This window comes from Salmo trutta, chromosome 33, assembly GCF_901001165.1.
Source record: "Salmo trutta chromosome 33, fSalTru1.1, whole genome shotgun sequence".
Taxonomy (NCBI): Eukaryota; Metazoa; Chordata; class Actinopteri; order Salmoniformes; family Salmonidae; genus Salmo; species Salmo trutta.
The window spans coordinates 43342003-43365698 of record NC_042989.1 but is presented as its reverse complement, the minus strand read 5'-3'; the positions used below and the strand labels follow the sequence as shown (position 1 = coordinate 43365698).

The 23696-nt window shown below is 42.6% G+C and overlaps 1 protein-coding gene across 3 annotated transcripts; it reads right to left on the bottom strand.

The window, feature by feature from the left end:
- Positions 1-364: 364 nt before the first annotated feature.
- Positions 365-21781, bottom strand: LOC115173041 (probable N-acetyltransferase CML1). 3 transcript variants are annotated; one of them, XM_029731014.1, is made up of 2 exons: positions 21653-21781; positions 365-1107 (listed from the first exon to the last, which is right to left on the bottom strand). In XM_029731014.1, the coding sequence occupies exon 2, from the start codon at positions 1096-1098 to the stop codon at positions 427-429; it is 672 nt and encodes a 223-aa protein (XP_029586874.1). In that variant the 5' UTR covers positions 1099-1107; positions 21653-21781; the 3' UTR covers positions 365-426. The 3 variants fall into 3 exon arrangements, with proteins under 3 accessions (XP_029586874.1, XP_029586872.1, XP_029586873.1); XM_029731012.1 differs by lacking the exon at positions 21653-21781 and adding an exon at positions 20360-20464; XM_029731013.1 differs by lacking the exon at positions 21653-21781 and adding an exon at positions 20054-20249.
- Positions 21782-23696: the final 1915 nt, after the last annotated feature.

The following is a 23696-nucleotide window of genomic DNA, read 5'->3' as shown; positions in this document are numbered from 1 at the left end:
CCTCCTATTCCCCCTGCAGTAAGTCCAGTCCTCCTCCTATTCCCCCCTGCAGTAAGTCCAGTCCTCCTCCTCTTTCCCCTGCAGTAAGTCCAGTCCTCCTCCTATTCCCCCTGCAGTAAGTCCAGTCCTCCTCCTATTCCCCCCTGCAGTAAGTCCAGTCCTCCTCCTATTCCCCCTGCAGTAAGTCCAGTCCTCCTCCTATTCCCCCCTGCAGTAAGTCCAGTCCTCCTCCTATTCCCCCTGCAGTAAGTCCAGTCCTCCTCCTATTCCCCCCTGCAGTAAGTCCAGTCCTCCTCCTATTCCCCCCTGCAGTAAGTCCAGTCCTCCTCCTATTCCCCCTGCAGTAAGTCCAGTCCTCCTCCTATTCCCCCCTGCAGTAAGTCCAGTCCTCCTCCTCTTTCCCCTGCAGTAACTCCAGTCCTCCTCCTACTTCCCCCCCTGCAGTAAGTCCAGTCTGTACTCTATCAGGGTAAAGTTGGTGATTTTGGCGATGGGCTCAGGGATGACGAACTCTCTGATCCGTGTGTAGCCTACGTTCTCATACAGCCTCTGTGCATCAGTCTGCACTACAGACGTGTAGAGGACGACCGCAGGGAAGCCTCTCTCCCTGCTGAAGTCTGCCACTGTCCTGCTGAGGGCCTTGGCGATACCCATCCCTCGGTGTGTCCGGCGTACAGACAACCTCTTCAGCTCCATGCAGCCTGGTTCCCTCTCCGCGGGCAGGCAGGCCACCGAACCCACCGCCCGGCCGTCGCTCTCAGCCACCCAGAAACACGAGTCCTTGTTCTCCAGGTAGGTCTCCTGGATGTGGTCGAGGTCTTTCCTCAGGGAGGTGTCGATGTAGCTGTTGAAGAGGTAGCCCACCAGCTGCTTGGCCCCAGCCAGGAGGAGAGTGACCCCTACTACAGGCAGCAGGAAGGACTTGGAGCTGGCCAGCAGGGCGCAGAACGTGACCATCAGGATCATCTGGGTCAGGGGCTGTTTGAGGAGGTGCATGAAGGAGGAGGGGACGTGCTCGCTCATCCCCATGGTGAAGATCTCCTTCACGACCTCCTTGTCATCATCCTGGTATCTTCGGATCGTGATGCCAGCAGCCATGGCACTGGTCTGTAGGGTTGAGCCGATATAATTAAATTGAATATTGTGATATTTGACATTGATGATATAGTGACGTACAAGATGATATATCATGAATTACAAAAATATACTCATTTGAACTTTACAAATCCAAAACGATGCAGTTTATCAGTTTTAGGCTGTATCAACATCAAATGAAGTCTAAATTAATTCACTAGGCTAAGCCTTGCTTTTTCACCTTACGAAAATTACTTAAACGAGAAGAAGACTATTATATCATGAACAAGCAAAATATTTACAGTCTGGAATGATTTAACACAGTCTGGAATGATTTAACCGAGTCCGGAATGATTTAACACAGTCCGGAATGATTTAACACAGTCCGGAATGATTTAACAGAGTCCGGAAGGATTTACCACAGTCTATTTAACATAGTCCGGAATGATTTAACACAGTCCGGAATGATTTAACACAGTCCGGAATGATTTAACACAGTCCGGAATGATTTAACACAGTCCGGAATGATTTAGTCATTCACGGTGCAAAACAATTAAATTATATATCAAGATTCTTTTTTAAGAGTAGCAGATCATAGAAGAAGTCTCCCCAAATTTCACCCAACCTGTTTAGTGTCTGCCCTTCAATAACCTACTGGTCTGCCCTTCAATAACCTACTGGTCTGTCTAGTATCTGCCCTTCAATAACCTACTGGTCTATCTAGTATCTGCCCTTCAATAACCTACTGGTCTGTCTAGTGTCTGCCCTTCAATAACCTACTGGTCTGCCCTTCAATAACCTACTGGTCTGTCTAGTATCTGCCCTTCAATAACCTACTGGTCTGTCTAGTATCTGCCCTTCAATAACCTACTGGTCTGTCTAGTATCTGCCCTTCAATAACCTACTGGTCTGTCCTTCAATAACCTACTGCTCTGTCTAGTGTCTGCCCTTCAATAACCTACTGGTCTGTCTAGTATCTGCCCTTCAATAACCTACTGGTCTGCCCTTCAATAACCTACTGGTCTGTCTAGTGTCTGTCCTTCATTAACCTACTGGTCTTCACTTCAATAAACAACTATTCTGTCTAGTATCTGACCTTCAATAACCTACTGGTCTGTCTAGTATCTGTCCTTCAATAACCTACTGGTCTGTCTAGTATCCGCCCTTCAATAACCTACTGGTCTGTCTAGTGTCTGCCCTTCAATAACCTACTGGTCTGTCTAGTATCTGCCCTTCAATAACCTACTGGTCTGTCTAGTGTCTGCCCTTCAATAACCTACTGGTCTGCCCTTCAATAACCTACTGGTCTGTCTAGTGTCTGCCCTTCAATAACCTACTGGTCTGTCTAGTGTCTGCCCTTCAATAACCTACTGGTCTGTCTAGTATCTGCCCTTCAATAACCTACTGGTCTGTCTAGTATCTGCCCTTCAATAACCTACTGGTCTGTCTAGTGTCTGTCCTTCATTAACCTACTGGTCTGCCCTTCAATAACCTACTGGTCTGTCTAGTATCTGCCCTTCAATAACCTACTGGTCTGTCTAGTATCTGCCCTTCAATAACCTACTGGTCTGTCTAGTGTCTGTCCTTCATTAACCTACTGGTCTGCCCTTCAATAATCTACTGGTCTGTCTAATATCTGCCCTTCAATAACTTACTGGTCTGTCTAGTATCTGCAATTCAATAACCTACTGGTCTGCCCTTCATTAACCTACTGGTCTGTCTAGTATCTGCCCTTCAATAACCTACTGGTCTGTCTAGTGTCTGCCCTTCAATAACCTACTGGTCTGTCTAGTGTCTGCCCTTCAATAACCTACTGGTCTGTCTAGTATCTGCCCTTCAATAACCTACAGGTCTGCCCTTCATTAACCTACTGGTCTGTCTAGTATCTGCCCTTCAATAACCTACTGGTCTGTCTAGTGTCTGCCCTTCAATAACCTACTGGTCTGTCTAGTATCTGCCCTTCAATAACCTACTGGTCTGTCTAGTGTCTGTCCTTCAATAACCTACTGGTCTGTCTAGTGTCTGCCCTTCAATAGCCTACTGGTCTGTCTAGTATCTGCTCTTCAATAACCTACTGGTCTGTCTAGTGTCTGCCCTTCAATAACCTACTGGTCTGCCCTTAAATAACCTACTGGTCTGTCTAGTATCTGCCCTTCAATAACCTACTGGTCTGTCTAGTGTCTGCCCTTCAATAACCTACTGGTCTGTCTAGTATCTGCCCTTCAATAACCTACTGGTCTGCACTTCAATAACTTACTGGTCTGTCCAGTGTCTGCCCTTCAATAACCTACTGGTCTGTCTAGTGTCTGCCCTTCAATAACCTACTGGTCTGCCCTTCAATAACCTACTGGTCTGTCTAGTGTCTGCCCTTCAATAACCTACTGGTCTGTCTAGTGTCTGCCCTTCAATAACCTACTGGTCTGTCTAGTATCTGCCCTTCAATAACCTACTGGTCTGCCCTTCAATAACCTACTGGTCTGTCTAGTGTCTGTCCTTCATTAACCTACTGGTCTGCCCTTCAATAACCTACTGGTCTGTCTAGTATCTGCCCTTCAATAACCTACTGGTCTGTCTAGTATCTGCCCTTCAATAACCTACTGGTCTGTCTAGTGTCTGCCCTTCAATAACCTACTGGTCTGTCTAGTATCTGCCCTTCAATAACCTACTGGTCTGTCTAGTGTCTGCCCTTCAATAACCTACTGGTCTGCCCTTCAATAACCTACTGGTCTGTCTAGTGTCTGCCCTTCAATAACCTACTGGTCTGTCTAGTGTCTGCCCTTCAATAACCTACTGGTCTGTCTAGTATCTGCCCTTCAATAACCTACTGGTCTGTCTAGTAACTGCCCTTCAATAACCTACTGGTCTGTCTAGTGTCTGTCCTTCATTAACCTACTGGTCTGCCCTTCAATAACCTACTGGTCTGTCTAGTATCTGCCCTTCAATAACCTACTGGTCTGTCTAGTATCTGCCCTTCAATAACCTACTGGTCTGTCTAGTGTCTGTCCTTCATTAACCTACTGGTCTGCCCTTCAATAACCTACTGGTCTGTCTAATATCTGCCCTTCAATAACCTACTGGTCTGTCTAGTATCTGCCCTTCAATAACCTACTGGTCTGCCCTTCATTAACCTACTGGTCTGTCTAGTATCTGCCCTTCAATAACCTACTGGTCTGTCTAGTGTCTACCCTTCAATAACCTACTGGTCTGTCTAGTGTCTGCCCTTCAATAGCCTACTGGTCTGTCTAGTATCTGCCCTTCAATAACCTACTGGTCTGCCCTTCATTAACCTACTGGTCTGTCTAGTATCTGCCCTTCAATAATCTACTGGTCTGTCTAGTGTCTGCCCTTCAATAACCTACTGGTCTGTCTAGTGTCTGCCCTTCAATAACCTACTGGTCTGTCTAGTATCTGCCCTTCAATAACCTACTGGTCTGTCTAGTGTCTGTCCTTCAATAACCTACTGGTCTGTCTAGGGTCTGTGCTTCATTAACCTACTGGTCTTCACTTCAATAAACAACTATTCTGTCTAGTATCTGACCTTCAATAACCTACTGGTCTGTCTAGTATCTGTCCTTCAATAACCTACTGGTCTGTCTAGTATCTGCCCTTCAATAACCTACTGGTCTGTCTAGTGTCTGCCCTTCAATAACCTACTGGTCTGTCTAGTATCTGCCCTTCAATAACCTACTGGTCTGTCTAGTGTCTGCCCTTCAATAACCTACTGGTCTGCCCTTCAATAACCTACTGGTCTGTCTAGTGTCTGCCCTTCAATAACCTACTGGTCTGTCTAGTGTCTGCCCTTCAATAACCTACTGGTCTGTCTAGTATCTGCCCTTCAATAACCTACTGGTCTGTCTAGTATCTGCCCTTCAATAACCTACTGGTCTGTCTAGTGTCTGTCCTTCATTAACCTACTGGTCTGCCCTTCAATAACCTACTGGTCTGTCTAGTATCTGCCCTTCAATAACCTACTGGTCTGTCTAGTATCTGCCCTTCAATAACCTACTGGTCTGTCTAGTGTCTGTCCTTCATTAACCTACTGGTCTGCCCTTCAATAATCTACTGGTCTGTCTAATATCTGCCCTTCAATAACTTACTGGTCTGTCTAGTATCTGCAATTCAATAACCTACTGGTCTGCCCTTCATTAACCTACTGGTCTGTCTAGTATCTGCCCTTCAATAACCTACTGGTCTGTCTAGTGTCTGCCCTTCAATAACCTACTGGTCTGTCTAGTGTCTGCCCTTCAATAACCTACTGGTCTGTCTAGTATCTGCCCTTCAATAACCTACAGGTCTGCCCTTCATTAACCTACTGGTCTGTCTAGTATCTGCCCTTCAATAACCTACTGGTCTGTCTAGTGTCTGCCCTTCAATAACCTACTGGTCTGTCTAGTATCTGCCCTTCAATAACCTACTGGTCTGTCTAGTGTCTGTCCTTCAATAACCTACTGGTCTGTCTAGTGTCTGCCCTTCAATAGCCTACTGGTCTGTCTAGTATCTGCTCTTCAATAACCTACTGGTCTGTCTAGTGTCTGCCCTTCAATAACCTACTGGTCTGCCCTTAAATAACCTACTGGTCTGTCTAGTATCTGCCCTTCAATAACCTACTGGTCTGTCTAATGTCTGCCCTTCAATAACCTACTGGTCTGTCTAATGTCTGCCCTTCAATAACCTACTGGTCTGTCTAGTATCTGTCCCTCAATAACCTACTGGTCTGCCCTTCAATAACCTACTGGTCTGCACTTCAATAACTTACTGGTCTGTCCAGTGTCTGCCCTTCAATAACCTACTGGTCTGTCTAGTGTCTGCCCTTCAATAACCTACTGGTCTGCCCTTCAATAACCTACTGGTCTGTCTAGTGTCTGCCCTTCAATAACCTACTGGTCTGTCTAGTGTCTGCCCTTCAATAACCTACTGGTCTGTCTAGTATCTGCCCTTCAATAACCTACTGGTCTGCCCTTCAATAACCTACTGGTCTGTCTAGTGTCTGTCCTTCATTAACCTACTGGTCTGCCCTTCAATAACCTACTGGTCTGTCTAGTATCTGACCTTCAATAACCTACTGGTCTGTCTAGTATCTGCCCTTCAATAACCTACTGGTCTGTCTAGTGTCTGCCCTTCAATAACCTACTGGTCTGTCTAGTATCTGCCCTTCAATAACCTACTGGTCTGTCTAGTGTCTGCCCTTCAATAACCTACTGGTCTGCCCTTCAATAACCTACTGGTCTGTCTAGTGTCTGCCCTTCAATAACCTACTGGTCTGTCTAGTGTCTGCCCTTCAATAACCTACTGGTCTGTCTAGTATCTGCCCTTCAATAACCTACTGGTCTGTCTAGTATCTGCCCTTCAATAACCTACTGGTCTGTCTAGTGTCTGTCCTTCATTAACCTACTGGTCTGCCCTTCAATAACCTACTGGTCTGTCTAGTATCTGCCCTTCAATAACCTACTGGTCTGTCTAGTATCTGCCCTTCAATAACCTACTGGTCTGTCTAGTGTCTGTCCTTCATTAACCTACTGGTCTGCCCTTCAATAACCTACTGGTCTGTCTAATATCTGCCCTTCAATAACCTACTGGTCTGTCTAGTATCTGCCCTTCAATAACCTACTGGTCTGCCCTTCATTAACTTACTGGTCTGTCTAGTATCTGCCCTTCAATAACCTACTGGTCTGTCTAGTGTCTACCCTTCAATAACCTACTGGTCTGTCTAGTGTCTGCCCTTCAATAGCCTACTGGTCTGTCTAGTATCTGCCCTTCAATAACCTACTGGTCTGCCCTTCATTAACCTACTGGTCTGTCTAGTATCTGCCCTTCAATAATCTACTGGTCTGTCTAGTGTCTGCCCTTCAATAACCTACTGGTCTGTCTAGTGTCTGCCCTTCAATAACCTACTGGTCTGTCTAGTATCTGCCCTTCAATAACCTACTGGTCTGTCTAGTGTCTGTCCTTCAATAACCTACTGGTCTGTCTAGTGTCTGCCCTTCAATAACCTACTGGTCTGTCTAGTATCTGCCCTTCAATAACCTACTGGTCTGCCCTTCAATAACCTACTGGTCTGTCTAGTATCTGCCCTTCAATAACCTACTGGTCTGTCTAATGTCTGCCCTTCAATAACCTACTGGTCTGTCTAGTATCTGTCCCTCAATAACCTACTGGTCTGCCCTTCAATAACCTACTGGTCTGCCCTTCAATAACTTACTGGTCTGTCCAGTGTCTGCCCTTCAATAACCTACTGGTCTGTCTAGTGTATGCCCTTCAATAACCTACTGGTCTGCCCTTCAATAACCTACTGGTCTGTCTAGTGTCTGCCCTTCAATAACCTACTGGTCTGTCTAGTGTCTGCCCTTCAATAACCTACTGGTCTGCCCTTCAATAATCTACTGGTCTGTCTAGTGTCTGCCCTTCAATAACCTACTGGTCTGTCTAGTATCTGCCCTTCAATAACCTACTGGTCTGTCTAGTATCTGCCCTTCAATAACCTACTGGTCTGTCTAGTGTCTGTCCTTCATTAACCTACTGGTCTGCCCTTCAATAAACTACTGGTCTGTCTAATATCTGCCCTTCAATAACCTACTGGTCTGTCTAGTATCTGCCCTTCAATAACCTACTGGTCTGCCCTTCATTAACCTACTGGTCTGTCTAGTATCTGCCCTTCAAAAACCTACTGGTCTGCCCTTCAATAACCTACTGGTCTGTCTAGTGTCTGCCCTTCAATAACCTACTGGTCTGTCTAGTGTCTGCCCTTCAATAACCTACTGGTCTGTCTAATATCTGCCCTTCAATAACCTACTGGTCTGTCTAGTGTCTGTCCTTCAATAACCTACTGGTCTGTCTAGTGTCTGCCCTTCAATAACCTACTGGTCTGTCTAGTATCTGCCCTTCAATAACCTACTGGTCTGTCTAGTGTCTGCCCTTCAATAACCTACTGGTCTACCCTTCAATAACCTACTGGTCTGTCTAGTATCTGCCCTTCAATAACCTACTGGTCTGTCTAGTGTCTGCCCTTCAATAACCTACTGGTCTGTCTAGTATCTGTCCCTCAATAACCTACTGGTCTGCCCTTCAATAACCTACTGGTCTGCCCTTCAATAACTTACTGGTCTGTCCAGTGTCTGCCCTTCAATAACCTACTGGTCTGTCTAGTGTCTGCCCTTCAATAACCTACTGGTCTGCCCTTCAATAACCTACTGGTCTGTCTAGTGTCTGCGCTTCAATAACCTACTGGTCTGTCTAGTGTCTGCCCTTCAATAACCTACTGGTCTGCCCTTCAATAACCTACTGGTCTGTCTAGTGTCTGCGCTTCAATAACCTACTGGTCTGTCTAGTGTCTGTCCTTCAATAACCTACTGGTCTGTCTAGTGTCTGCCCTTCAATAATCTACTGGTCTGTATAGTATCTGCCCTTCAATAACCTACTGGTCTGTCTAGTGTCTGTCCTTCAATAACCTACTGGTCTGTCTAGTGTCTGCCCTTCAATAACCTACTGGTCTGTCTAGTATCTGCCCTTCAATAACCTACTGGTCTGTCCTTCAATAACCTACTGGTCTGTCTAGTATCTGACCTTCAATAACCTACTGGTCTGTCTAGTATCTGCCCTTCAATAACCTACTGGTCTGCCCTTCAATAACCTACTGGTCTGTCTAGTATCTGCCCTTCAATAACCTACTGGTCTGTCTAGTATCTGCCCTTCAATAACCTACTGGTCTGCCCTTCAATAACCTACTGGTCTGTCTAGTGTCTGCCCTTCAATAACCTACTGGTCTGTCTAGTGTCTGCCCTTCAATAACCAACTGGTCTGCCCTTCAATAACCTACTGGTCTGTCTAGTGTCTGCCCTTCAATAATCTACTGGTCTGCCCTTCAATAACCTACTGGTCTGTCTGGTGTCTGTCCATCAATAACCTACTGGTCTGTCCTTCAATAACCTACTGGTCTGTCTGGTGTCTGTCCTTCAATAACCTACTGGTCTGTCCTTCAATAACCTACTGGTCTGTCTGGTGTCTGTCCTTCAATAACCTACTGGTCTGTCCTTCAATAACCTACTGGTCTGTTTAGTGTCTGTCCTTCAATAACCTACTGGTCTGTCTAGTGTCTGCCCTTCAATAACCTACTGGTCTGTCTTTCAATAACCTACTGGTCTGTCTAGTGTCTGCCCTTCAATAATCTACTGGTCTGTCTAGTGTCTGCCCTTCAATAACCTACTGGTCTGTCTAGTATCTGTCCCTCAATAACCTACTGGTCTGCCCTTCAATAACCTACTGGTCTGTCTAGTGTCTGCCCTTCAATAACCTACTGGTCTGTCTAGTGTCTGTCCTTCAATAACCTACTGGTCTGTCTAGTGTCTGTCCTTCAATAACCTACTGGTCTGTCTAGTGTCTGTCCTTCAATAACCTACTGGTCTGTCTAGTGTCTGCCCTTCAATAACCTACTGGTCTGTCTAGTGTCTGCCCTTCAATAACCTACTGGTCTGTCTAGTATCTGTCCTTCAATAACCTACTGGTCTGGGATTCAATAACCTACTCGTCTGTCTAGTATCTGCCCTTCAATAACCTACTGGTCTGCCCTTCAATAACCTACTGGTCTGTCTAGTGTCTGCCCTTCAATAACCTACTGGTCTGTCTAGTATCTGCCCTTCAATAACCTACTGGTCTGTCTAGTATCTGCCCTTCAATAACCTACTGGTCTGCCCTTCAATAACCTACTGGTCTGTCTAGTGTCTGTCCTTCATTAACCTACTGGTCTGTCTAGTATCTGCCCTTCAATAACCTACTGGTCTGCCCTTCAATAACCTACTGGTCTGTCTAGTGTCTGCCCTGCAATAACCTACTGGTCTGCCCTTCAATAACCTACTGGTCTGTCTAGTATCTGCCCTTCAATAACCTACTGGTCTGTCTAGTGTCTGTCCTTCAATAACCTACTGGTCTGTCTAGTGTCTGCCCTTCAATAACCTACTGGTCTGCCCTTCAATAACCTACTGGTTTGTCTAGTATCTGCCCTTCAATAACCTACTGGTCTGTCTAGTGTCTGCCCTTCAATAACCTACTGGTCTGCCCTTCAATAACCTACTGGTCTGTCTAGTATCTGCCCTTCAATAACCTACTGGTCTGTCTAGTATCTGCCCTTCAATAACCTACTGGTCTGTCTAGTGTCTGCCCTTCAATAACCTACTGGTCTGTCTAGTGTCTGCCCTTCAATAACCTACTGGTCTGTCTAGTGTCTGCCCTTCAATAACCTAGTGGTCTGCCCTTCAATAACCTACTGGTCTGTCTAGTATCTGTCCTTCAATAACCTACTGGTCTGCCCTTCAATAACCTACTGGTCTGTCTAGTGTCTGCCCTTCAATAACCTACTGGTCTGTCTAGTGTCTGTCCTTCAATAACCTACTGGTCTGTCTAGTGTCTGTCCTTCAATAACCTACTGGTCTGTCCTTCAATAACCTACTGGTCTGTCTAGTATCTGCCCTTCAATAACCTACTGGTCTGTCTAGTATCTGTCCCTCAATAACCTACTGGTCTGCCCTTCAATAACCTACTGGTCTGTCTAGTGTCTGCCCTTCAATAACCTACTGGTCTGTCTAGTATCTGCCCTTCAATAACCTACTGGTCTGCCCTTCAATAACCTACTGGTCTGTCTAGTATCTGCCCTTCAATAATCTACTGGTCTGCTGTTCAATAACCTACTGGTCTGCCTAGTATCTGCCCTTCAATAACCTACTGGTCTGTCTAGTATCTGCCCTTCAATAACCTACTGGTCTGTCTAGTGTCTGCCCTTCAATAACCTACTGGTCTGTCTAGTATCTGCCCTTCAATAACCTACTGGTCTGTCTAGTATCTGCCCTTCAATAACCTACTGGTATGTCCTTCAATAACCTACTGGTCTGTCTAGTGTCTGCCCTTAAATAACCTACTGGTCTGCCCTTCAATAACCTACTGGTCTGTCTAGTATCTGCCCTTCAATAAGCTACTGGTCTGTCTAGTGTCTGCCCTTCAATAACCTACTGGTCTGTCCTTCAATAACCTACTGGTCTGTCTAGTATCTGCCCTTCAATAACCTACTGGTCTGCCCTTCAATAACCTACTGGTCTGTCCAGTGTCTGTCCTTCAATAACCTACTGGTCTGTCTAGTGTCTGCCCTTCAATAACCTACTGGTCTGTCTAGTATCTGCCCTTCAATAACCTACTGGTCTGTCTAGTGTCTGCCCTTCAATAACCTACTGGTCTGTCTAGTATCTGCCCTTCAATAACCTACTGGTCTGTCTAGTGTCTGTCCTTCAATAACCTACTGGTCTGTCTAGTGTCTGCCCTTCAATAACCTACTGGTCTGTCTAGTGTCTGTCCTTCAATAACCTACTGGTCTGTCTAGTGTCTGCCCTTCAATAACCTACTGGTCTGTCCTTCAATAACCTACTGGTCTGTCTAGTATCTGCCCTTCAATAACCTACTGGTCTGTCTAGTATCTGCCCTTCAATAACCTACTGGTCTGCCCTTCAATAACCTACTGGTCTGTCAAGTGTCTGCCCTTCAATAACCTACTGGTCTGCCCTTCAATAAACTACTGGTCTGTCTAGTGTCTGCCCTTCAATAACCTACTGGTCTGTCTAGTGTCTGTCCTTCAATAACCTACTGGTCTGTCTAGTGTCTGCCCTTCAATAACCTACTGGTCTGTCTAGTGTCTGCCCTTCAATAACCTACTGGTCTGTCTAGTGTCTGCCCTTCAATAACCTACTGGTCTGTCTAGTATCTGCCCTTCAATAACCTACTGGTCTGTCTAGTGTCTGCCCTTCAATAACCTACTGGTCTGTCTAGTGTCTGTCCCTCAATAACCTACTGGTCTGTCCTTCAATAACCTACTGGTCTGTCTAGTATCTGCCCTTCAATAACCTACTGGTCTGTCTAGTGTCTGCCCTTCAATAACCTACTGGTCTGCCTAGTATCTGCCCTTCAATAGTGACAACACAGTAAGAGCTGACAGTCTCCTTAAATCCTACCGTTCAACTCACAAACATGGTAGTCAGTCACACCCCACCTAGACTCCCATCTATCCCCCATAAATACAGACACTGGTCTGCCCTGCAATACATACAGAGACAACAGTGAGAGTTGACAGTCTAGTAGTCTACACACGACAACCCATAGAAATATCTATACAACGGGCCTCTCCATTCAAGTCAACTGATGGCATAATGGGTGGACTGGCAGCCACAGTGAGTGTATTAGTTTAGCAGTCAAATTGCCAGGGTTAAAAGGTTTTAAGCCCTTTCTATAGAGTGTTTGTCTATGCTACAACCTACCTACCGCTCAACTTTCCAAGGTACTTACACCACAGAACAACAACCCCTCTCCCTCCCTCCCTAAAACCCTCATCAACAGACTCGGTGTCCTTGGTCTTGCCTTAGATAAGTACTTTCAGCAACACAGCTGTATTTACAGTGCATTCGGAAAGTATTCAGACCCCTTGACTTTTTTCCCACAGTTTGTTACGTTACAGCCTTATTCTAAAATTGATGAAATAGTTACATTTTTTATGACATTACAAGCTTGGCACACCTGTATTTGGGGAGTTTCTTCCATTCTTCTCTGCAGATCCACTTAAGCTCTGTCAGGTTGGATGGGGAGCATCGCTGTACAGCTATTTTCAGGTCTCTCCAGAGATGTTAGATCGGGTTCAAGTCCAGGCTCTGGCTGGGCCACTCAAGGACATTCAGAGACTTGTCCCGAAGCCACTCCTGCGTTGTCTTGGCTGTGTGCTTAGGGTTCTTGTCCTGTTGGAAGGTGAACCTTCGCCCCAGTCTGATGTCCTGAGTGCTCTGGAGCAGGTTTTCATCAAGGATCTCTCTGTACTTTGCTCCGTTCATCTTTCCCTCGATCCTGACTAGTCTCCCAGTCCCTACCGCTGAAAAACATCCGACAGCATGATGCTGCCACCACCATGCTTCACCGTAGGGATGGTGCCAGGTTTCCTCCAAACATGACGCTTGGTATTCAGTCCAAAGAGTTCAATCTTGGTTTCATCAGACCAGAGAAGCTTGTTTCTCATGGTCAGAGTCCTTTAGGTGCCTTTTGGCAAACTCCAAGCGGGCTGTCATGTGCCTTTTACTGAGGAGTGGCTTCCGTCTGGCCACTCTACCACAAAGACCTGACGGCGGTGGCCAGACGGAAGCCACTCCTCAGTAAACCGGTACCCCTGTATATAAAATACCGGTACCCCTGTATATAAAAATACCGGTACCCCTGTATATAAAATACCGGTACCCCTGTATATAGCCTTGTTATTGTTATTTTACTGCTGCTCTTTAATTATTTGTTACTTTTATTTATTTTTCTTTCTGTATTTTTCTTAAAACTGCATTGTTGGTTAAGGACTTGTAAGTAAGCATTTCACTGTTGTATTCGGCACGTGACAAATTGTTTGATTTGATTGGTGGAGTGCTGCAGAGATGGTTGTCATTCTCTCTGGAGTTCTGTCAGAGTGACCATCGGGTTCTTGGTCACCTCCCTGAACAAGGCCCTTCTCCCCCACGATTCCTCAGTTTGGCTGGGCGACCAGCTCTAGGAAGAGTCTTGGTGGTTCCAAACTTCTTCCATTTAAGAATGATAGAGGCCACTGTGTTCTTGGGGACCTTCAATGCTGCAGACATTTCTCTGGTACTCATGGCTTGGTTTTTGCTCTGACATGCACTGCCAAATGTGGGACCTTATATAGACAGGTGTGTGTGCCTTTCCAAATCATGTTCAATCAATTGAATTTATCACAGGTGGACTCCAATCAAGTTGTAGAAATTGAATGTTCAATGAAATTGAGTTCAGGTGCATCCTGTTTCCGAGTCTCATCGCAAAGGGTCTGAATACTTATGTAAATAAGGTATTTCTGTTTTAGTTTTTTTTAAATAAATTTGCAAACATTTCTAAAAACCTGTTTCGCTTTGTCATTATGGGGTAGATTAATGAGGACTTTTTATTTATGTAATCCATTTTGGAATAATGCTGTAACGTAACAAAACGTGGAAAAAGGGTAAGGGGTCTGAATACTTTCTGAATGTACTGGTACACTAGTGTTGCTTTCAATTGTACTGGGTTGCACAAAAACAGTCCCTGAGAAGGCACAAGTTAAATACAATTCCATGTCTACTTACTGTGCCAGTGGGCAGGACGGTTGGTCATTATGACAGGGGGGAATTTGAGACAAAATATCTAAAGGTTTGTATTATTAAACAGACTTTCCAAATGTGAAAAGGAATTGTATTTAACTTGTGGCTTCCCAGGTACTGTTTTTGTGCAACAACGCTAGTGTACACTGAGCGCACAAAACATTAGGAACACCTTCATAATATTGAGTTGCATCCCCCTTTTTGCCCCCAGAACAGCCTTAATTCTTCGGGGTATGGACTCTACAAGGTGTCGAAAGTGTTCCAAAGGGATGTTGGTCCATGTTGACTCCAATGCTTCCCACAGTTGTGTCAAGTTGGCTGGATGTCCTTTGGGTGGTGGACTGTTCTTGATACACACAGGGAAACTGTTGAGCGTGAAAAACCCAGCAGCGTTGCAGTTCTTGACACACTCAAACCGGTGCGCCTGGTGTCATGTAAAAATCTTCCCAACGTGAAATAGTTCCTAATCGTTTTGATGGTGTTGTGATTGCAACATATATTTTTTTAAACTTTTTAAAAAAATGTATTATTATAATTATTTATTTTTTACAATCAATATCAATATCAACAAACAAAAGAGGAATTGTCACATGCAAACTATGTACATTGCCAGGAATCCTAAACAAAAAAATCATATTCATTAATAATACAAGTTTTAATTTCCTTTTAGTTAAAAATAGTGCCATATTGTTTAAATTAATTTATAAAGTGAAAACTGTTAGGTTTTGAATTAGACCATTTGAATTTGTGAATATGAAATGTATCTAATATTATTCAGAATTCCTAAAATAAACACATCAAAACCATTAGATTGTACATCCTGTTCTGTTTTCTTTGTAACAACATTCTGTATGTCAATTACAAAAATTATACTATAAATACAGGTAAAAAAAAAAGAAAAACGGTCTCCTTCTCCAATCCACAGAAATCACAATTACAGTCAATATTCAGCTTGAATCTTTCCAAAACATGTTTCACAGGATAAATTCTATGTAACATTTTAAATTAAACTTCCTTTACCTTGTTACCATGGAAACTTATTTTACTGATACAATATTTGCTTCCCCCCCATTGTATATCACCATAGATATCCCAAAAAAAACATCTTGCTGAGGGAAGTGTTGTATCACAAACAATACTCCTAATCTGTTTATTACTACACGTATCTTTGAGGATGTTCATATTTTCCAATTAATATATTATCATGTAAATCTATGTCACTTACATCAAACACAGAGAAATAAAAAATAATTTAAAAAAAACTTGGATATCGCATCAAAAACAATTGCATTTGGAATTATAAATTTATCAAAACAATTCCCCATATGAGAGTAGATATCCATCCTCATTCAGTAACTGACCAACCAAAATAATTGTATTCTCAAATCAGTAAAAAAAAAAAAGACTAAAAATAGTATATCTTTGTTGTTCCATAGAAAGTATCTGTGAGGGGGGAAATTATGTTTATACGCTAATATCCAAGCTAAAAGTGCCTGCTTATAGAATTTGGCCAATTTTACTGGGATTTTATCAATATCAAAATTACACCGAAGTAGAAATTCTAAACCACCAACAGAGTTAAATAAATACTTAGGGAAGAAATTCCTAATACTGTTCTGGTTCATAATATACTTCAGAATCCAATTTATTTTATAAGTATTATTTCAACCTCAAAACCTCCTTGTTCTTGGGTATAACTGAGAATATTTTTCCGTGGATAGGGAGGATTGCTCCTCCAAATACAATTATGAAGAATGTTATCTAAGTCCTTTACAATTTTTAGGGGGGGTAATTCAAGTGATAACGAGACATAAACCGATGTGGATAACCCTTCAACTTTGGACAACTTGGGAACATTTTACAGCATGATGTCACACTCAGAACACACACACACAAAAAAACCTAGGAACTATTTCACACGGGGAAGATTTTAACATGACACCTACTACCATAACCTGTTCAAAGGCACTTAAACATTTAGTCTTGCCCATTCACCCTCTGAATGACACACATACACAATCCATGTTTCTCCAAATACACAGTACCGTGTTCTGAGCCCAGGAGGGTCGGGTCCAAATCAAACTAGGACAAACGGAGGACACATCTCCAATACGTACTCCGTTTGGAAATATTTTGAAGCATCGACGCAAGTTTAAACCGAAGTATGCAAATAAATATGACATAAAAAAACACGTAAAAAAATGATGCAAAATATATTGAACTCAATGGCGGACATTTTGTTGAGCTGAAGCGAGAAGAGAAAAATACACTCCGACTTCGGAATTCAATGTTTCCTATTCACATCTCCTATGTTGCCTGAATACAATATTCTATCGTGATACTTTAATAAATACATGCTGTGTTCATTTTGGCCTGTTTACCTGCCTTCGAACCGTATACCGCAAGCCCATTATAACTCAATAGGACTAACTGGTTAGATAACGTTGTTAGATAGACCAGATGTTTACATCTCAAGCCCATTATAGCTCAATAGGACTAACTGGTTAGGTAACGTTAGATAGACCAGATGCTGACATCTCAAGCCCATTATAACTCAATAGGACTAACTGGTTAGGTAACGTTGTTAGATAGACCAGATGTTTACATCTCAAGCCCATTATAACTCAATAGGACTAACTGGTTAGGTAACGTTGTTAGATAGACCAGATGTTTACATCTCAAGCCCATTATAACTCAATAGGACTAACTGGTTAGGTAACGTTAGATAGACCAGATGTTTACATCTCAAGCCCATTATAACTCAATAGGACTAACTGGTTAGGTAACGTTAGATAGACCAGATGTTTACATCTCAAGCCCATTACAACTCAATAGGACTAACTGGTTAGGTAACGTTGTTAGATAGACCAGATGTTTACATCTCAAGCCCATTATAACTCAATAGGACTAACTGGTTAGGTAACGTTAGATAGACCAGATGTTTACATCTCAAGCCCATTATAACTCAATAGGACTAACTGGTTAGGTAACGTTAGATAGACCAGATGTTTACATCTCAAGCCCATTATAACTCAATAGGACTAACTGGTTAGGTAACGTTAGATAGACCAGATGTTTACATCTCAAGCCCATTACAACTCAATAGGACTAACTGGTTAGGTAACGTTGTTAGATAGACCAGATGTTTACATCTCAAGCCCATTATAACTCAATAGGACTAACTGGTTAGGTAACGTTAGATAGACCAGATGTTTACATCTCAAGCCCATTATAACTCAATAGGACTAACTGGTTAGGTAACGTTAGATAGACCAGATGTTTACATCTCAAGCCCATTATAACTCAATAGGACTAACTGGTTAGATAACGTTGTTAGATAGACCAGATGTTTACATCTCAAGCCCATTATAACTCAATAGGACTAACTGGTTAGGTAACGTTAGATAGACCAGATGTTTACATCTCAAGCCCATTATAACTCAATAGGACTAACTGGTTAGATAACGTTAGAAAGACCAGATGTTTACATCTCAAGCCCATTATAACTCAATAGGACTAACTGGTTAGGTAACGTTAGATAGACCAGATGTTTACATCTCAAGCCCATTATAACTCAATAGGACTAACTGGTTAGGTAACGTTAGATAGACCAGATGTTTACATCTCAAGCCCATTATAACTCAATAGGACTAACTGGTTAGGTAACGTTAGATAGACCAGATGTTTACATCTCAAGCCCATTATAACTCAATAGGACTAACTGGTTAGGTAACGTTAGATAGACCAGATGCTGACATCTCAAGCCCATTATAACTCAATAGGACTAACTGGTTAGGTAACGTTAGATAGACCAGATGTTTACATCTCAAGCCCATTATAACTCAATAGGACTAACTGGTTAGGTAACGTTAGATAGACCAGATGTTTACATCTCAAGCCCATTATAACTCAATAGGACTAACTGGTTAGATAACGTTGTTAGATAGACCAGATGTTTACATCTCAAGCCCATTATAACTCAATAGGACTAACTGGTTAGGTAACGTTAGATAGACCAGATGCTGACATCTCAAGCCCATTATAACTCAATAGGACTAACTGGTTAGGTAACGTTAGATAGACCAGATGTTTACATCTCAAGCCCATTATAACTCAATAGGACTAACTGGTTAGGTAACGTTGTTAGATAGACCAGATGTTTACATCTCAAGCCCATTATAACTCAATAGGACTAACTGGTTAGGTAACGTTAGATAGACCAGATGCTGACATCTCAAGCCCATTATAACTCAATAGGACTAACTGGTTAGGTAACGTTAGATAGACCAGATGTTTACATCTCAAGCCCATTATAACTCAATAGGACTAACTGGTTAGGTAACGTTAGATAGACCAGATGTTTACATCTCAAGCCCATTATAACTCAATAGGACTAACTGGTTAGGTAACGTTAGATAGACCAGATGTTTACATCTCAAGCCCATTATAACTCAATAGGACTAACTGGTTAGGTAACGTTAGATAGACCAGATGTTTACATCTCAAGCCCATTATAACTCAATAGGACTAACTGGTTAGGTAACGTTAGATAGACCAGATGTTTACATCTCAAGCCCATTATAACTCAATAGGACTAACTGGTTAGGTAACGTTGTTAGATAGACCAGATGCTGACATCTCAAGCCCATTATAACTCAATAGGACTAACTGGTTAGATAACGTTAGATAGACCAGATGTTTACATCTCAAGCCCATTATAACTCAATAGGACTAACTGGTTAGGTAACGTTGTTAGATAGACCAGATGTTTACATCTCAAGCCCATTATAACTCAATAGGACTAACTGGTTAGGTAACGTTAGATAGACCAGATGTTTACATCTCAAGCCCATTATAACTCAATAGGACTAACTGGTTAGGTAACGTTGTTAGACCAGATGTTTACATCTCAAGCCCATTATAACTCAATAGGACTAACTGGTTAGATAACGTTGTTAGATAGACCAGATGTTTACATCTCAAGCCCATTATAACTCAATAGGACTAACTGGTTAGGTAACGTTAGATAGACCAGATGTTTACATCTCAAGCCCATTATAACTCAATAGGACTAACTGGTTAGGTAACGTTGTTAGATAGACCAGATGTTTACATCTCAAGCCCATTATAACTCAATAGGACTAACTGGTTAGGTAACGTTGTTAGATAGACCAGATGGCCACGAATCACTTGGACCAAGATGATGGCTACGGGGATTCCTCCAAGGGCATAAGGCGAGGCTGAGTGGACGAGGGTGTTTCTTAAGCGTTTGAACCGAAAAACGTTCTTTAATTCAATTCAAGCGGCTTTTTTTTGGCATGGGGAAACACGTTAACATTACCAAAGTAAGTGAGGTAGATAATGTAATGAAACAGGCAGGGAGCAGGTTTCGAACCCTCGACCTTCAAGCCCGAAGTCCGGCGCGCTATCGACTGTGCCGCAAAAGCTCGTCCGGCAGAGTCGATTTCCGCGCTTATAAACCCAGGGTTGTTACAATAATATACAAAAGTGAAATAAACAATAAAAATGAACAGTAAACATTACACTCACAGAAGTTCCAAAAGAATAAAGACATTTCAAATGTCATATTATATATATATATACACAGTGTTGTAACGATGTACAAATGGTTAAAGTAGAAAAGTGTCTTTAAAGTGTCTTTAACCTGTGTCCTGCCCTTTAAAGTGTCTTTAACCTGTGTCCTGCCCTTTAAAGTGTCTTTAACCTGTGTCCTGCCCTTTAAAGTGTCTTTAACCTGTGTCCTGCCCTTTAAAGTGTCTTTAACCTGTGTCCTGCCCTTCATGTCCACTGATTGGAATGAACATGACGCTCACCTGGTCAATCTGTCATCTTCCTGATGTTTTATACAGCCGCCCTGCTAAAAGCACCGAGCTGCAGTGTCCTGTCCGTTATCCCACTAACCATACATCATCCCTTAACTATTATAGAAAACCTCATTTCATACAGAGCTATATTATTTATCAAATCATTTAAATCAACTAAAATAGTTTATTCCGATTAGCAATTAGGGCGTGACTCTACTGGCAAGCTGAATGTATGAATTGTTAGCTAACCCGGTCAAATGATACATTGGCCATCAAAATATGAATATTTCTGTTGTAATGTAAAAGATAGCCCACCTGATTTAGATATGTCTCAGAGAAATATAATCCAATTTGATACAAAAAGCAGATTTGTGTTTTGTGGTTCTAATTTCCGGTTTTCTGCAGAGGTGGGAGGGATTTACGGGATAACTTGCTTCTAATTGGCTGAAAGAAAAGCCTTAGATTCATAGCTGATTCATTCTAAAGTTTATTTTAGCACAATTATATATTTTTTTTAAAAATGAGAAAGAAAACAAGGCCAATGTAGATATATAGAAAGGTCAAACAAGGGGCAGTTTAACACGTGAAAAAATTATCTTGATTAAAAAAAAAAGGCTTAGAAACATAAGCATTTCGCTGCACCTGTTATAACATCTGCAAATCTTTATATGCGACCAATAAACTTTGATTTGATTTCCACAAGCCACAACAATAAAAAGGTCCGAAGTACAAACACTTAAAGACACACCCTATCCCCTCAGGTGAAGTGGACACTTCTGATGATGTAACATGACGTCTGACGTGTATAGACTTGCAGGGGAAGTGAGGAAGGAATGCTTTCTACATGTTTTATTTATTTATTTATTATTTATTTTATTTCACCTTTATTTAACCAGGTAGGCTAGTTGAGAACAAGTCCTTTATTTTACCAGTTAGGCTAGTTGAGAACAAGTCCTTTATTTAACCAGGTAGGCTAGTTGAGAACAAGTCCTTTATTTAACCAGGTAGGCAAGTTGAGAACAAGTTCTCATTTACAACTGCGACCTGACCAAGATAAAGCAAAGCAGTTCGACAACATACAACAACACAGAGTTACACATGGAGTAAACAAACATACAGTCAATAACACAGTAGAAAAATAAGTCTATGTACAATGTGAGCAAATGAGGTGAGATAAGGGAGGTAAAGGCAAAAAAAGGCCATGGTGGCGAAGTAAATACAATATAGCAAGTAAAACACTGGAATGGTAGATTTGACAGTAGATGAGTTTGCAAAGTAGAAATACTGTATAATTAATAAATAAATGGACCGGCCCGGAAATGCGTCCCTCGACATCCCCCGATGATTGTGTTTTCAGCCACCGGTAGCTTGTAGGTGCTTTATATGAGCTACAGTCAGTTATGAGTGCATGTCTACTTATATTAAATATATCATTATTAATATACGCCTACTGTATGATATCTAACTAACGTTAGCCTGCCTAGCTGGAACTTTTGAAGAAGGGAAATATTTTATTTCTACAATTTCCAAAAGATAACTAAACAAAAACATATTTATTTTTTACGTAGTAGCAAAATTTCGAACTTATTTGCATTCGTTTTTACTTACACTTGTATGTTGACTTCTCTCTTGATGTTTGTTTTTACGTTTTCGCTGACTTTTCTTAGCGGATGTACAATCGTTGCAAATTTAATTCTGGGGAGTTTCAGACCCCGGAGTGAACTTTTTATTTTCTTCTGCTCATCTCACCAAAAAGAAACGCCTCTTTAAAAAAATATATGTTTTGTATTTTTTCAAGACAAACCGTTTGCGATAGTTTGACAGTGATTGATGTTAAAACAATTCTAATTAACTACAATCTATTTGAAAATGCATTGATTTGTTATGAAAAAGAATGCTATTAAACATTTGCATTTTAAGTATAACTTTTTTAATGTATATAAACAAAGTGCATATTAATGTAACCATTCAAAACGAATAAAATCTGAACAACATATTATAGAATATTCTGCCATATCAAAGAAAAATAAATAACAATGTGCAAAACTGCAGCATCCCACTTAAAACATTAAACTGGTCCCTCTTTTCTCTCTCTTCTTTAGTGCCATGTTATAACCAGCAGCACACAGCAATGCGGACCATATTTAGCTTTTATGAGAGATTTGCATTCAGAAACGCAAGCTGCCTCACATTCAAGGGGCTGATGCGGTTTCTTCTCTCAGTAATTATTTGTCCCGTTTTTCAAGAAGACCCTCTCAGAGGGAACGGATGTGGCCACTATGCAGAGTCTGCCTGTCATGACTTTAGTAAGCCGTGGGTAGACAGAGGCCTTGTTCTTCCACCAGCTCAGAGGCTCTGCAGATCTTTGAAGGAGGGGCTCCTCCAAATAGGATCGGACCTCCATTATGGCATCTGCTGAGGGATTCCTTCGTGCTGCATCCCCAGTTGCTCTCTCGTCAAACAGCATCCAAACAGCAGACGTTTGTGGCACTACTGCTGGTGCTTCTGCTCCATCTGATCCCTCTTCTTCCTGTTGCCCTGGTGCCTGAGCCAGCTGACTGCTGGGGCTGTCCCTCCCTCCCTCTTCTTCCTGTTGCCCTGGTGCCTGAGCCAGCTGGCTGCTGGGGCTGTCCCTCCCTCTTCTTCCTGTTGCCCTGGTGCCTGAGCCAGCTGACTGCTGGGGCTGTCCCTCCCTCCCTCTTCTTCCTGTTGCCCTGGTGCCTGAGCCAGCTGGCTGCTGGGGCTGTCCCTCCCTCTTCTTCCTGTTGCCCTGGTGCCTGAGCCAGCTGGCTGCTGGGGCTGTCCCTCCCTCACTCTTCTTCCTGTTGCCCTGGTGCCTGAGCCAGCTGACTGCTGGGGCTGTCCCTCCCTGCTGCTGAGGTTATACTGTGAAGAGCCTCACCAATCGCTCTGGCATCACTGAAGACTAACTTCTTAAACCTGGGGTCAAGTGCAGCGGTTTCTGATAGCAAGTGATTATATTCCATTCTGTGTAACTTCCTGTCCATTGATGAACTCAGGGTGTCCATCAACTCTGTCACATGTCCTGTAGTTACATTTGCTTCTCTCTGGCGGCTGGCTGTGATTCGCTGCAGACCCTTTACACAGGAGAATCATTTGTGAGGCTGTCACATAGCTGAAAAGAGAGAACAGTAACTTATTAGTTCAGGTTCATATTTTGTCTACTGATACTACATTATCATCTACTGCTCATATACATATATAATACTGGATTAAATAATAACTGCTTACTGTACCTCTCTCCACTGATCTCCACGGTGACCTGCTCAAAGGGTTCCAGATAATGAGGTAGTAATAACTGCTTACTGTACCTCTCTCCACTAATCTCCACAGTGACCTGATCAAAGGGTTCCAGATAATGAGGTAGTAATAACTGCTTACTGTACCTCTCTCCACTGATCTCCACAGTGACCTGCTCAAAGGGTTACAGGACACCTCCTCCACCACCTCCCATTCCTCTTGGGTCAGAGCATCAACAGGTGCATTGACGATGGCCAGGGTAGAGATGATGGCATCCTTTGACTCAGGAAACCAAGACAATCATCAGCATTTCTCTGACTACGTTCCTCTATTGTGTCAAAAAAAGTTCTGATTCCAGGAGGACCATGAGCTGTTGCTATCGATAAGGTGT